Source organism: Biomphalaria glabrata, chromosome 7 (genome assembly GCF_947242115.1).
Source record: "Biomphalaria glabrata chromosome 7, xgBioGlab47.1, whole genome shotgun sequence".
Classification (NCBI taxonomy): domain Eukaryota; kingdom Metazoa; phylum Mollusca; class Gastropoda; family Planorbidae; genus Biomphalaria; species Biomphalaria glabrata.
Window position 1 is genome coordinate 846,026 of NC_074717.1, and position 13,959 is coordinate 859,984.

At 34.5% G+C, this 13,959-nt stretch overlaps 2 protein-coding genes and 1 long non-coding RNA gene across 4 annotated transcripts in view; 1 reads left to right on the top strand and 2 right to left on the bottom strand.

The window, feature by feature from the left end:
* Positions 1-987: 987 nt before the first annotated feature.
* On the bottom strand, positions 988-4,110 carry LOC106076413 (uncharacterized). Its single transcript, XR_001219370.2, has 3 exons — positions 2,918-4,110; positions 2,609-2,783; positions 988-1,790 (listed from the first exon to the last, which is right to left on the bottom strand). It is a non-coding gene; the product is annotated as an uncharacterized LOC106076413 (long non-coding RNA).
* A 205-nt stretch (positions 4,111-4,315) lies between these two features.
* On the bottom strand, positions 4,316-6,717 carry LOC106076412 (uncharacterized). The gene is made up of 2 exons (XM_056034516.1): positions 6,670-6,717; positions 4,316-5,969 (listed from the first exon to the last, which is right to left on the bottom strand). The coding sequence occupies exon 2, from the start codon at positions 5,956-5,958 to the stop codon at positions 5,023-5,025; it is 936 nt and encodes a 311-aa protein (XP_055890491.1). The 5' UTR covers positions 5,959-5,969; positions 6,670-6,717; the 3' UTR covers positions 4,316-5,022.
* A 2,184-nt stretch (positions 6,718-8,901) lies between these two features.
* The window catches only part of LOC106052030 (TOX high mobility group box family member 4-B-like), a 75,950-nt gene continuing 70,892 nt past the window's right edge, over positions 8,902-13,959 (top strand). For both annotated transcript variants that reach the window (XM_056036029.1, XM_056036030.1), the window contains exon 1: positions 8,902-9,090. The gene's annotated coding sequence lies outside the window, so the exon portion shown is untranslated. The remainder of the gene's footprint in view (positions 9,091-13,959) is intronic.

Here is a 13,959-nt window from a genome sequence, read left to right on the forward strand (position 1 = left end):
TACACAAGAAACTAAAATGTTACAACAGACATGAGAAGCCTTTCCAGCAGCAAATCCAGAGGAAGATGTTGATTCTTTTTTTCTGCATTTACCAGTTGTTCTAGGTGTAGAAACAACGCACCATCCAGTCTCTAGACCAGATGATGTAAAGGCCATCTCTTTCTGTGGCCCACAGTTAACGAGGGTGTCATGTGGCCAGCACAACGACCAACTGCCTTTACATTTCCTCGACTAATGTCAGGTACCCATTACAGCTGTGTGTATGCAGTGGCGGCCTAAAGATTCTGAAATTTAAAATCCCAGTGTTCACCAGGATTCGAAACTGGGATTCTCCGGTTTGGAAGCGACGCTATTAACCACTCAGCCAGCGCATCTCCAAAATACTATCATGCTGAAGAAAAAGTAAGGGGAGATTACACTATATACCAGAAGAACTAATTCATTTCTCATCAAAACCAAAGAAAATGTACATTACAGTCAATGCAGACAGACCTGATAGGGAATTGGATACTACATCAGAATTGCAATTAAATGGCCATAAAGGATATAAATACATTATATAAAATACAATAATACTAAAGATACACTCAGCCCAAAGATCTCCAGAGCAGGGCACACTTCTCCGAGTACCCCATGACACACGACCACTAACAGGAAAAAAATACTATTCACAACACCGGTCAAGTGGTCAAGCTGGTAACTCAGGAGCAAGTGGCAACTAAGCATAGTTTGCAAGGCCTTTTATAAACTACATAAGGGGAATCACTCCTAACTTTACAAGTAATCAAAAATAGTTCCCCATTATGTCACACAGTGGTTTCTGGGTGGTTAAGCGCTTGGCTTCCGAACCTGGGTTTAAATCTTGGTGAAGACTTGGATTTTTGAATTTCTGGATTTTTTAGGGCACCCTCCGAGTCCAACAAACTCTAATGAGTACCTGAATTTAGTTGGGGGGGGGGGGGGGGGAAATAAAAAGGGGGTTGGTGGTTGTGCTGGCCATGACACCCTGCTAGTGAACCATTTTTCAAAGAAACAGATGACCTTAACATCATCTGTCCTGTAGATCGCAAGGTTTGACAGGGGGACATTACTCTAAAAGATTTCAGTCCTATTTTTATATCACTGTCAAGGGCTAGAGAGTAAGTGACTTCAAGGAAAGAAGAGTTCAACCGAGATAACATCTAGCATAGATTTAGTGTACATAATGACTGCCAGTTTATATCAAGCTGTTCTAGAAGCAGTTTTCTCAAGTATATTAAACATTATAATACATTATAATAGTTAATATGAAACATCGTCTACACCAGCCAAAACAATGGCAAGAGAAGAAATACAACAGTAATAGTACACAATCATCTTGAAATAAAACAAAAAAACTTTTATTTACCTTCAGCTCTCATCCATAGATTCTCAATTTTTGAGGGGATGGTATCACTGTGGTTTAGATCAATGAGGTTGTTCTTGATGTACTACTAAAGAATGGCTGCAGACACCTTTGTTTATATTTGCTGTATCAGAGTAAGCAGCTCATTGTCAGATACTATATATTCAAAGTCTCCTCTGAGTGATCAGGCACTTCTACTAGAGAGTATTGTTTGTGAATGTATTTCAACACCTTTAAGTATCCAGTGGCCTTCATGTCACTGACACAGACGATATTTTTCAATGAAAGTATTTCAACACCTTTAAGTATCCAGTGGTCTTCATGTCACTGACCCTGAAAATTCATCAATCTTAACAACAATTGTATCTGTTTTCATTGAAGCCTAATTTCCAAAAATCCATTTGATCTGAAACACAAACAAATACGATAAAAGAAAATTATTTTTGGCTAGTGCGCTGAAAACTTTACAGATAATAAAATAAACAATTAAATGAAAATTATTTTTGGCTAGTGCAATGACAACTAACGGATAATAAAATAAACATTGTCCAAGTGATGTACACATTGAGCTGACAAGAAACTAAACAAATGAATATCAGTGACTTGATAATTGTTCGTTAACTTTTTATGTTTCTTATGTTACAGGCATTTTCTGTACGGTATTTTTTTTTTCTTTCAGGAGGAGGCAGGTGGTTTACTATTATTAAACAGCCCTAAAGATACAAAAGTATTCACACACTTATTCCTTAAAAAATATTCCGAAATGAATTGCTGTGTCACTCCCGAAAAAAGACGGAATGACTAAGTCAACCTCATTTCTTAAATGCACTTCCTGTTCAAGACAATGGATGCTACCAGTCACTACTTTAGAAAAAAACTTATTTGTGCTATGTGTTAATGGGTAGGGGAGGTAAGTCTATGGAAAGTTTCTAAGAGCATGAGGCTCATACAAATATCAAGTAAAATGAAGCACAGACATTGCCAGGTGAAAAAGTAGATCCTTGAAAAATACGAAAACGCTTTCTTGAAAAATGTGTAATGAGAAGTTCTTAAAGCAAGGACCAGGATATGCTCAAATGTATATTTTGGTTTTTCTTTATAGTTATCATGTTTTGTTTTGTATGATGCACACATTGTAAGACAAATTTCCTTAAATGATAATAAAGATCATTATTATTATTATTAAAAGTTGTTTTTTTTTCTAATTACCTTAATATAACTGACCTTTCCTGCTTATAGCAGTCTGGTCCAATCTCTTTTGTTGTCCAGTGGGGGAAGTGGGTATCTGGGAGAAGGTTTCCATGCTGACTTTAGATGTTCATCAAACACAACTTTGCTAGAGTTGGGATTCAAACTCAAGCCCTCATGTTATGTAACCAAGTGGTTTTTGCCCTCTCACCTACACATCCCAAATATGGAAAATAAAAAGTTCAAAGGTTGAACACACCAAGGAGAATGCAGGAACACATTCAATCAAATTTTTTAAATTAAGTATAATGATAGTAATGAAAAACTTAAAAAAAAAATACTTACAGAATAACAGTACTGACTGAGAACTTCCTCAAAATCAGGACTTGATCTTATAAAATTTGATTAGATTGAAACTGGATCTGATAGCTTTCTCAAAGTCAGGACTTGATCTTGTAACATTTGATTAGATTGAAACTGGATCTGATAGCTTTCTCAAAGTCAGGACTTAATCTTGTAACATTTGATTAGATTGAAACTGGATCTGATAGCTTTCTCAAAGTCAGGACTTAATCTTGTAACATCTTATAATAAGCAGTTGATAGAACTGATGTGCTAAAGTACAAGTAATTGCTTGATCTGACGACAAAGAGGCCACAATAAATTTCAGCGTGACACTTTGGAAACGTCCATAAACAGAGATGATGAGCTTGGAAAAACAACATCCAGCGTCTTCAAGTTCTAGAACCCAACAGGTGCCGGGTAGTGAGGAAGAAAGGAAAGATATTATGAGCAGTTCCACATGGGGAGGAGAGCTCTTCGATGGATCCTCGTTATTTACTGACAAAAAAATTGTTAACAAATTGTTGTCCCTTGATTCGCTTATCAGCAATATTGACGCATGGTTAGCCCAAGATCCATTAGGAAAGGTGTTAGGTGTCAGCCGTTATCTAGTCCCACCACTTGTGTAAATCAGCCTTGTAAGAATTACAGTACACTTTTGCCAGATTGTTAATAGGTTGATAGGCTAATGAGTTTCTCGTAGGCCTTATCCTCACCACTACTTAACTGATGTAATGAATTACTAAAAGATTGCGTCACGTAGATATTGGCCTGAAATGTAATAAAGTCGGACGTTTACTTCATTGTTTACTGTATGACTTATTATCAAGCAATCAAATTCAATCATTCTCCTGGCTTCCTACATTCTGGTAGTTCACTTATGAATGAAGCATTGTCATGCCCACAGTACATCGGTCGGAGAAATATTAATGTTTAATATTACAGTTTTACAGCCTATGATTTATTTCATCAATAACATTGTTAGTCTTCCAAATTTAAACTTAACTTTTGTCTCACTCTTTTTTTTTGTCCTCCTTTGTAAAGCTTTGTCCTCCTTTGTAAAGCTTTGTCCTCCTTTGTAAAGCTTTGTCCTCCTTTGTAAAGCTTTGTCCTCCTTTGTAAAGCTTTGTCTTCCTTTGTAAAGCTTTGTCCTCCTTTGTAAAGCTTTGTCCTCCTTTGTAAAGCTTTGTCCTCCTTTTTATCCTACATTGGGAGGGCAGGCATCTGGTAAAAAAAAAAAAAGAAAAACAAAAGTAAAATTCCCCTTTCAGACCTTGTGGTCTATAGGGCAGATGATGTTAAGGTCATCTGTTTCTGTGGCCTGCGGTTAACAAGGGTTTCATGTGGCCAGCACAACGACCAACTGCCTTTACTTTTCCCCAACTAATGTCAGGTGCCCATTTGAGCTGGGTGGACTCAGAGGCGCCCGAAGATCCCGAAATTAAAAATCCCAGTCTTCACCAGGATTCAAACCCTGGTCCCCGGTTTGGAAGCCGAGCGCTTTACCGCTCAGCCACAGTGCCTCACAGGCATCTGGTAACCCTATGAAATGAATGGAGTTGACGTGAGCTCCCTCACAGGTTGAAGAGAATACAAAGAAACTCAGCTCAGAGACCCATGCTGCATAGAAAATAAAGCCTTTATGATCTTCCTTTCCATATCACAGTTTATTCGGTCACCCTCTAAATGTGACCACTTCTGTCTACCAAGACTTCTGTGTCCTCATGAACCCACTTACAAAAGAACTGCTGGGAGACTCATTTCACTATCTCTTGTCCCATGACTGACTTATTCGTTATAGCAATAGTGCTGCATGGCTGATAAGAGTGTTAGTAGTGTCAGCTATTATCTGGAGCAAAGATTTGTGTAATTCGGCGTTGTGGAAATAAGATTGTCAATGGATTGACAGGCTAATGTGTTTCTCATAGTCCTGAGCTGGCCCACCACTCAATGTAGAGTCAAAACCAAAGAATAAGAAACTTGAGCTCTCCTTTATAACACAAAATGTCTTAATAATGGGAAGAACACCAGATGTGGGAACTCAGTGAAATAAACGATCGAATATAATCAAAGTCAACTTTCATTAGTTTCTAGTGTTTTTCTTAGAGCTAATTTTTGTCCTCTTCTAATTCTTCTAATCTCTCTTCCAGGAGAAGTTTTTCATTTTGAAGAAAGTGAATAAGTTCATCTCTTTCTGCTACCTCTTTTTGTGAATGACTTTTCTTTAATTGCTTTAAAAGCTCTTGATTCTTTTTTCTCTCTTTCAAATATAAAAGTTTCATTTTGGCGCACTGTTTCACCCTGGCTTCAACACGAAATTCTTTTATTTCATTTTTCAACGCTGTAATCCTTACACGTTGGCGTCTGATGGTTCGCTTTAGAGTTTTGATCAATTTTGGCTGAAAATTAGATTTGGATTTTAAATCTGCGACTGTTTTTCTGTATTTACATTTTTCGTCCCTTCTAAACTGGGATAGCAAAGAGAGGCGTCTTTTCAATGTTTTCTCCCTTGGGGTCATCTTAACATTTCCTCTGAGAATATATGAACACGCACTTGATTCTTCTGTCGGTGGGATCAGTGATCTTGGAGCCATGTCATCACCATCTATGGAACTATTTGAACTTGCACTAGGTACTTCTGCAGTTAAGGTTTGCGGAACTGAAGTTGCATTATTTATAGTACTGTCTGGATTAGAGGCTGTTGCGGTAGGCAATGGGCGAAAAATTTCACTACAAAGTTGATTTATTAACGGTAAATTTTTTGAAAGATTTGATTTATATTTATTTAAGTTGCGAACGAGTTCCAAAATATGCAGTTTTGTAACTGTGATTCCGAAGAGCGAACTGACTTGCCGAACAGTAATTGCTGGTGAAGATTGGTTTTGTAAGTAAACAAGCAGGACGTGGCCTTTAAGGCATAGTTTATTAGTAGGTGTGCCATCAGATTCTGATTGGGGGAAATCACTATAATGTTTCTTGAGGAACTTAAAGATTTTTGTTTCCTCTGTTTTAATTGGCATACACCTCTTGACTTTCTTAGGCATGATGTCTGCAGCTGAAAATGTTTAAATTTATATGATAAAAAAAAATGTATAAATAGAATAATAAATTATCAATTCATAATAATACATCTTATCTTCTTAGCTTATAAAATACATGCTTTACTTCAAAGAAGAAGATTACGTCCTAACCATGTCCCTTTGTTAATCTAGTCAGGCATGTTAATGAATGACTTAAACTCATTGATTTTCCTGATTGACTCAGGCAACCCATTCCATACTCGAATAGTACTAGGGAAGAAGGAGCACTTGTATGAATGTATGTATGCATGTATGAATTCGTCCTAGCATGTGGGTATTCTACTAGGTTTTGTTTTAGAAGATTATGGTTAAGTGATTTATTGATTTAAATTGACTGACTCAGGCAACCCATTCCACGCTAAAATAGCACTAGGGAAAAAGGAGCTCTTGTATGAATTTGTCCTAACATATGGAACAAGGAATTTTATTAGGTTTTGTTTTAGAAGATTATGGTTTAGTGTTTTAGTATAAATGCTACTTTACTTTTAAGCCTCCTATTCTGAAGGGTCTCTAATGAGTTTATTAAACATGTTACTCTAATCCAATGTGAATATTCGTTTGTTATGAATCTCACTGCTCTATTTTGTGTCTGTTTTAGTTTCTTAATGTTTTCAACAATAATATGTATTAATTACAGCCTTAATTATGTTTGTAAATATAAAAAAAATTACTCACTTGTCTGTCAGTGCAAGAAGTTTTACAGATCTATTTCGAGATGTAGATCTTAATAAAACTTGACAAACTCAATGGTATCATGTATCACCATAAACTATGTTGATTTGAAGACAATACAAAGTGTTGTCGCTTCTTTAAAAACAACCAAAGAGATCTAGAGAGAAATATTAGATTTAAAACAGATCAATGATTCACTTGAAAACAGAAAATATGCAAGAAACCTGATCCAAAAATAATTAACATGAATACATTTCGAGTAGATCTACTTTAACTTGATTCTGAAATTCTTATTCAAATAATTTCTTTTTTATTTCAAAAGCTCAAAGAAAGTATCCAATGATCTGCCAACCAGCCTAATAAACAAAGGCCATCAAGAGTGACCATAGTTTGTATTGAATATGTTTTTTTTTTTAAACAATTAAATGTTAAAATAATATTTTTTTAGGTAAGCTTGTAAATAAATGCAGAACTCTAGGAGATTGATTACTTGTCAACAGACTTCCAATATTAATTAGTTAAGTATACATCACTTGACAAGTATTGAGGTATGTTTACTAAAGTGCTGGGACCGTAATGGCTGAGTGGTAAAGCATTAAGCTTTTGAACTGAGGGGGTCTTAAATTCAAATCTCAGTGATGATTGGGATTTTGAATTTCAGGATTTTTAGGATGCTCTCGAGTCCACCAAACTCTAATGAGGACCTGACATAAGTTGAGAAATGTAGTCATTGAGCTGGCAATATGACACCCTGTTGCCGAACAGTTGGCCAAAAAAACAGATGACCTTAACATCAACATCATAATGATTTTAAAATGTGTACAATTTGTGCATATAAATATAATGTAAATCTTTTTTTTTGTTTAATTTGTACATTTATGATATACCACAAATAGCTGATTCACATAGTAAAACATTATAATTTATCTACAGTTTGTATTACATTAGTTTGAAAAATAACAATTAAAAAATAATAATTTAAATATTTTTGTTCTTTGAGTTATATCCCTTTGATGTGTATTTTTCAACATTAAAATAGTGTTCCATTTTTTCCGAAGCCGAGATAGACAGTATTCAAATACTGCTGGGGTATTTAACCTCATTTTTCATGTTTAGATAGCAAGGGACAGATTAAACAATTAATTGCATGCATTTCCCTGCCTAATAAGAAGCATAAGTCATGATAAGTATAATTTATATAGAATTATAGATCTAGGTTTTGTTGAGCTATTCATTGGCATACCAAAAATATACCCTTTACCCGTGACCTACTTCATTCTTCGTGGTCTTATTGATAAAACAATGGAAAAAAACTGTCACGTGACAACCATCATGAATTAAACATGAGATCGTAAATTATATAGAAATAGAAGAGATAGAGCACCACGTGTCTGAATGTTGTTTGTTTACGATTGGTGAATGAGGTCCATTCTTCCCAAGACTGCAAGAGACAAACAAAAGACAAAAGTGACGTTTTTTTTTATACCAATATGCCAATGCACTTTTGACTCCATGTAAAAAAATGGATAATGCACAAGTCAATAGCCATAGGCTGTGCCTGTGGCATCTATAGACTATAGGCCATAGATCTAGTTACGTAGTACTAGGCTAGTATGATAGATAGATTAGATAGTAACATAGTTACATAGTTTCGCTACATTCCCTATAATTAAATAATAATATAATAACTAGATCTATATTTGCCTGAGACTGAGAAGCTACTGCTACTGGGCTACTCTACCTTATAACTCAAATAACTTACATTCACTGGTTTGACTCAACGCTAAATCTAGTTTACCCTACCCAGCTTTTAAATCGTAATTAATTAATATTAATCGTATTGAAAGTAATGTCTTGAGATCACATATAAACTAGAATCCTTTAATTAAAATATCAAGAAACTAGATTTATATTATAAAAGAAAAGATTTACGTCGAACTTAACAAAACAATAATAAAAATAAATTTTTTTAAATCGATCACATATAAGACGCTGGCTGTGGATTAAAAAGTAGTCGAAAGACCAAATTCATGAAATTGTTAAATAGTTTGCTAGTGTTTGAAACACAGAAATAGACTAGAATCTAGATCTAAATCTAGTCTAGAAGTCTAGATCTAGCTAGATACAGTGTTTTTTCCCCCTAATTTCCCCATTCCACGTTTAGGAACACATTTAGTGAATTAAAAACTTGGAAACAATGCTCGATCGATAGATCTAGTAAGTAAACAAATCTTAAATTGAGACCGACTGTCTTTTTTTTTTCAGACTTTCCTTTTTTGAATCTCTAGAGATCTTCTCTAGACTCTACTCTAGTTCTAGATCTATTTTATAGCATTAGTAGAATTCTAGTTAGCAGTCTAGATGTGGTATAGATCTCTAGATCTAAAATCTAGATGCAAAACTATTTTATTTTTAACGTTAAATGTAAGTACTAACTTAACAAAGGACTTACTTATGACTTATTACTTAACTAACTTACTTAAACTTAAATTAAATATTTAATATTAATATAATAATAATTACTAATATAGTAATATTACGTAACTAATAACTAATAAGTGACTAATAATGACTAATTAACTAGGACTAGATGTCTAGATCTAATCTAATAAAATCTAATTCATCTATTTTCTAATCATTTGAACTGATCATGATAAAATGTTAATGTTACTTAATTTGTAATAAATGTACTTCTATAATATATTATACTTTACTTTATATAATTTATAGTAGATCTTAGATCTATAATAATTCTATAGATCTAGTGATTCTAGTCTAGATCTAGACTCTAGTAGACTATTCTAAATCAAAACTTCTAAACTAAGCTCCTCATGATGCCCTCCCTCTAAAAAAATGTAATAAAACAGTGAAATGATTTTTTTTTTCTACTTAATGTGTATTTATTGTTAAAGTTAAAGTATTAACAAGATACTACAAAAATCTGAGCCCCTTTCTTGCTGGCAAAATTGGAAATCTATTTTTTCCCCAACAATTGCCAAATTAGTGTGTTGCGTTTTTTTTAGCGTTGATTTCCATTAAGTAAAGATCAGTTTGAGTCTGAAAAAACTTTTCTCGCACAGAATCTCACTTACCACAAGTGTCAGAAATATGGGGGGGGGGGGAGGGGGGGAGACAATATTTACAACTGAATCATCTAGCCAACATTTTTTAAAATTAAAACTTAGTATCTCAGAAGTTCAAATGCTTCTAAAGGTCAAACCATTGAAGTCTCTTTCGCTCCAGATGAAATTAGTTTTTGTCAATGCTGTCATGAGCACTATTGAGATTGAGTTCGATCTGAGGATTCACTAGTTGGGATGGGGACAAAAGTTCATGATATTGCTCATATCAGGTTATTATTTCTTGAACGATCCCGTCCAATGAAGAATACATTTCCATCCTTAGCTCTTTCTTGTGTGTTTTATACAGAGTCTTCACCTTTGTCCTCTGACATCTTGTGGCTAACACGTCTTTGAGGTTCTGCGCTACAGTGGCGTAGCTAGGAATTTGCCATCAATTGGGGGCACGGGGGCTTGACCTCTTTAGGGCCCCTGCATTTTGCATAATATTTAATGTAAAAAAAAATCATTTGGGGGCCCCTCCCTGAAATGGGGACCCCAGTGGTTTCTCAAATCCTCCCTCCCCTCACCCTAGCTTTGCCTCTGCTGTGCTAATCACCAAATCTGAACACATGCGTTCTGTAAGGGTATCACAGTTAAAGAACCAGATGTCACATTTTATTATGTTTCTCTCTTGTTAGTTGAATTCGTTGTTGGTCTTTGCTGAAATTCATCAAGGGTGCTAATATATTGTAACTGTGATGCCGAGGATTCTGTAGATATATATTTAGATCTAAATATGTTCTAGAGATTCAATAAACTAAGATCCTTTTTCAAATCAAATACAGAACTTAGAATCACAAAAATATATATAGTATGTACATAATATAACATGAATAACTTCTTTCAAAGCTCAATAATAAAATATATTCAGATTAATACTAGATCTAATAAAATACAAGACTTGTCACTGCAAGTTAAAACTCAAAACTAAAATACGTCCTATCTCTATGAAATTTCCTCCACAACTAAATCTCAATCTTGCTTTCTTCCAAATCATCTTCTTAACTCCACCCCTAACGCTTGCTTGTAGGCTTTATTCCCCAAAATACAACAGGGAAATGTACTGACTTTGATGAGCTCTGAGTAACAAGTCTCATTATAACAACTTTATCTTCTTATCTTATATAATACAGACGTTACTTCAAAAAAGAAGATGATTACGTCCTACGCGTCATGCATTTAGTCATGCATATTAACCGATGACTTAAATTCTGCCAAGTCACTGGTTTTCCTGGCTAGCTCAGGCAACCCATTCCATGCTCTAATAGCACTAGGGAAGAAGGAGTATTTGTACAAATTTGTCCTAGCATATGGGACGAGGAATGTGCCTTTATCTTTGTGTCTTTCAGAGTATTTTATTAAATTTTGTTTTTGTATTTGAAGATTATGGTTCAGTGTTTTATGTATGATTGCTACTTTACTTTTGAGCCTTCTGTCCTGAAGGCTTTCTAAATTTAGTGATTTTACTAAAGGTGTTACTCTAGTCAAATGTGAATATTCGTTTGTTATGAATCGCACTGCTCTATTTTGTGTCTGTTCTAGTTTCTTAATGTTTTCTTGAGTTGAGGGGTCCCAAACAGAGGATGCATATTCTATTATTGGCCTAACCAAGGTTAAATAACATTTTAGTTTTATGTTCTTATTTGATTTATAGAAATTTCTTTTAATAAATCCTAATGCTTTGTTTGATTTTTTTGTAGTTTCATCAATATGTGGATTCCATGCGTTTTTAGTCTGTGTTACTGGTTTGCCATGAATAAGATAAGTGGAATTAATTTGTTTTAGTTTTTTTTGTTACTCTTAACAACTGACATTTTTCTGGGTGGAAAGACATGCTCCAATTTGATTCCCATTTCTGTAATTCATCAAATGCTCTTTGTAAAATATCTGTGTCTTGTGTTGTTTTTATTGTTCTATATATTATGCAATCGTCTGCAAATAATCTGACTTTTGTTCCTGAAGTAATGCAATTTGGTAAATCATTTATGTAAATTAAAAATAGTAGTGGACTCAAGACTGTTCCTTGAGGTACACCTGAGTTTACTGTTATCAGTGTTGATTTAGAACCATTTATTATTACAGTTTGTTCTCTCCCTATCAGAAAGTCTTTAATCCACTGATGCAGTGGACCATTAATGCCGAAATATTTTAATTTTATAAGCAAACTATGGTGGTGAACTTTGTCAAAAGCCTTAGAAAAATCTAGTAAGATAGCATCTATTTGTTCACTATTATCTAAACCTTTTGAAAAATCATCAATTAGTCCTATTAGTTGTGTTTCACATGATCTATATTTCCTAAAGCCATGTTGGTATGGTGTGAGGACATTATGTTTGTCTAAGTGGTTTATGATGTTACTACATATTATGTGTTCTAGGATTTTACATGTGATGCTGGTAAGTGATACTGGTCTGTAGTTTCCTGGGTCAGATTTTTCTCCTTTTTTAAATAGGGGGGTGACATTAGCTTCTTTCCAGTCCTTTGGTACTCTGCCCTGGTTAAGTGAAGCCTGAAAGAGTATTTTGAACACTGGGGCTAGCTCATTACTTAGTTCTTTGAGTAATCTAGCTGGAATACCATCAGGTCCAGAAGCTTTATTTGGTTTGGTGTTGGCTAATAGTTTTTGAATTCCATTTTCTTGTACTACTATATCTTCTATGTTGTCTACTTGGTTCAAATTCAGTAATATGTCTTTGTCTCCTGGGGCTGAGAATGCTGATGCAAAGTATTTGTTTAGAATGTTTGCTTTAGTTTCATTATCATTATGTATTATGTTATGTTCATCTTTTAATGGCGCTACGCCTGTTGTTTCCATTTTCTTAGACTTAATGTATGACCATAGGTTTTTGTTGTTATCTTTAGATATTACATTGTTTATGTATTCACTCTGCAGCTGTCTGCTTACTTTTTGGGTTAAGTGTTTAATTTTTATATACTTTTTGTAAACTCTTTCTGCATTAGTTTCTTTAAATTTTCTATATAGGTTTTCCTTCTGTTTACAAAGCTTCTTTAGTCTATTATTAAACCAGCATTTATTTATTTTGTTTGATGTGTATTTAGTTGGTATATGATTTTCTATAATGCTTTGTATAAGCGCACACCACTATTCATGAAGAAACTTATCTTTTGGTCCAGCAAATGTTTTCAAATAGCAGTACTGGTCCAATAATTGAACATGGTTGACATCAATACTTTTTTCTTTTAGATACTGTTTGCTTCAAATGTAGTGTCTTTTTAATATATTAAAACATTCATCTGTCTCAAACGATGCCATCCATTTTTTTGTTCACATATTCATAATACAAGCCTTAGGATGCTGAAAACTTTAGCCCGAGAAAAACAATTTACAGTTATTTTTTTGCTTGTGTTTACCTTTATCTATCCCTTAGTCGACCGTCTTTCTCCATTCCTCCCTGTCTTTTGCCTTGTTTAAAACCTTTATCAATGGCAGGCCCGTCCTTTCTTTTATGTTGTCCTCCCATCGCTTTCTCTGTCTGCTTCTTCTTCTTTTTCCTGGTACTGTTCCCTGAAGGAAGGTCTTTGCGAGCCCAGTGGATCTTTAAATATGGCCATATATTTTAAGCTTGCTTGCTTGTGTTGCTGGCCCTAAAAAATTGTAGTGACATTCTTACATTCATGTTGAAATGTTTTCCTTGAGACGACTCCAACATGCCTTGATAGTATTGCAATCCTTATGCTCATCACCAAACTGGCTTTGCATGCATCGTTTTGTAATGATAAACTGCTTGGTTTAAACAAACTTTGCTTTCATCATCCTAATTTTATCTTCGTCTGATAAATGGATGCCTTTTGAGATAAAGATGGCCAGACTGGCAGAGACTGGTTAACTCTCAAATTCATGGTGCAATTAAAAAAGCAATACATCAATGTTCATGAGTGATTTGAGTCTCAGTTGCATTTAACTAATAGAAACTGCAATGAGTACTGTGAATCTGTTGTGCACTTAAAAATGCAGCAACTGCTATGAGTACTTATGAGTGTGTGATGCACTTAAGAACATAGAAAATGCAATGAGTACTGTTCTTTCAGTCCGGTGCACTTAAAAACAAAGCAACTGCCATGAGTACTTTGAGTCTGTGATGCACTTAAAAAACAAAATGTGGTTCAATTTTAAATGTAAAAACTGCCTTGAGTACTTTTGAGTCTGTGG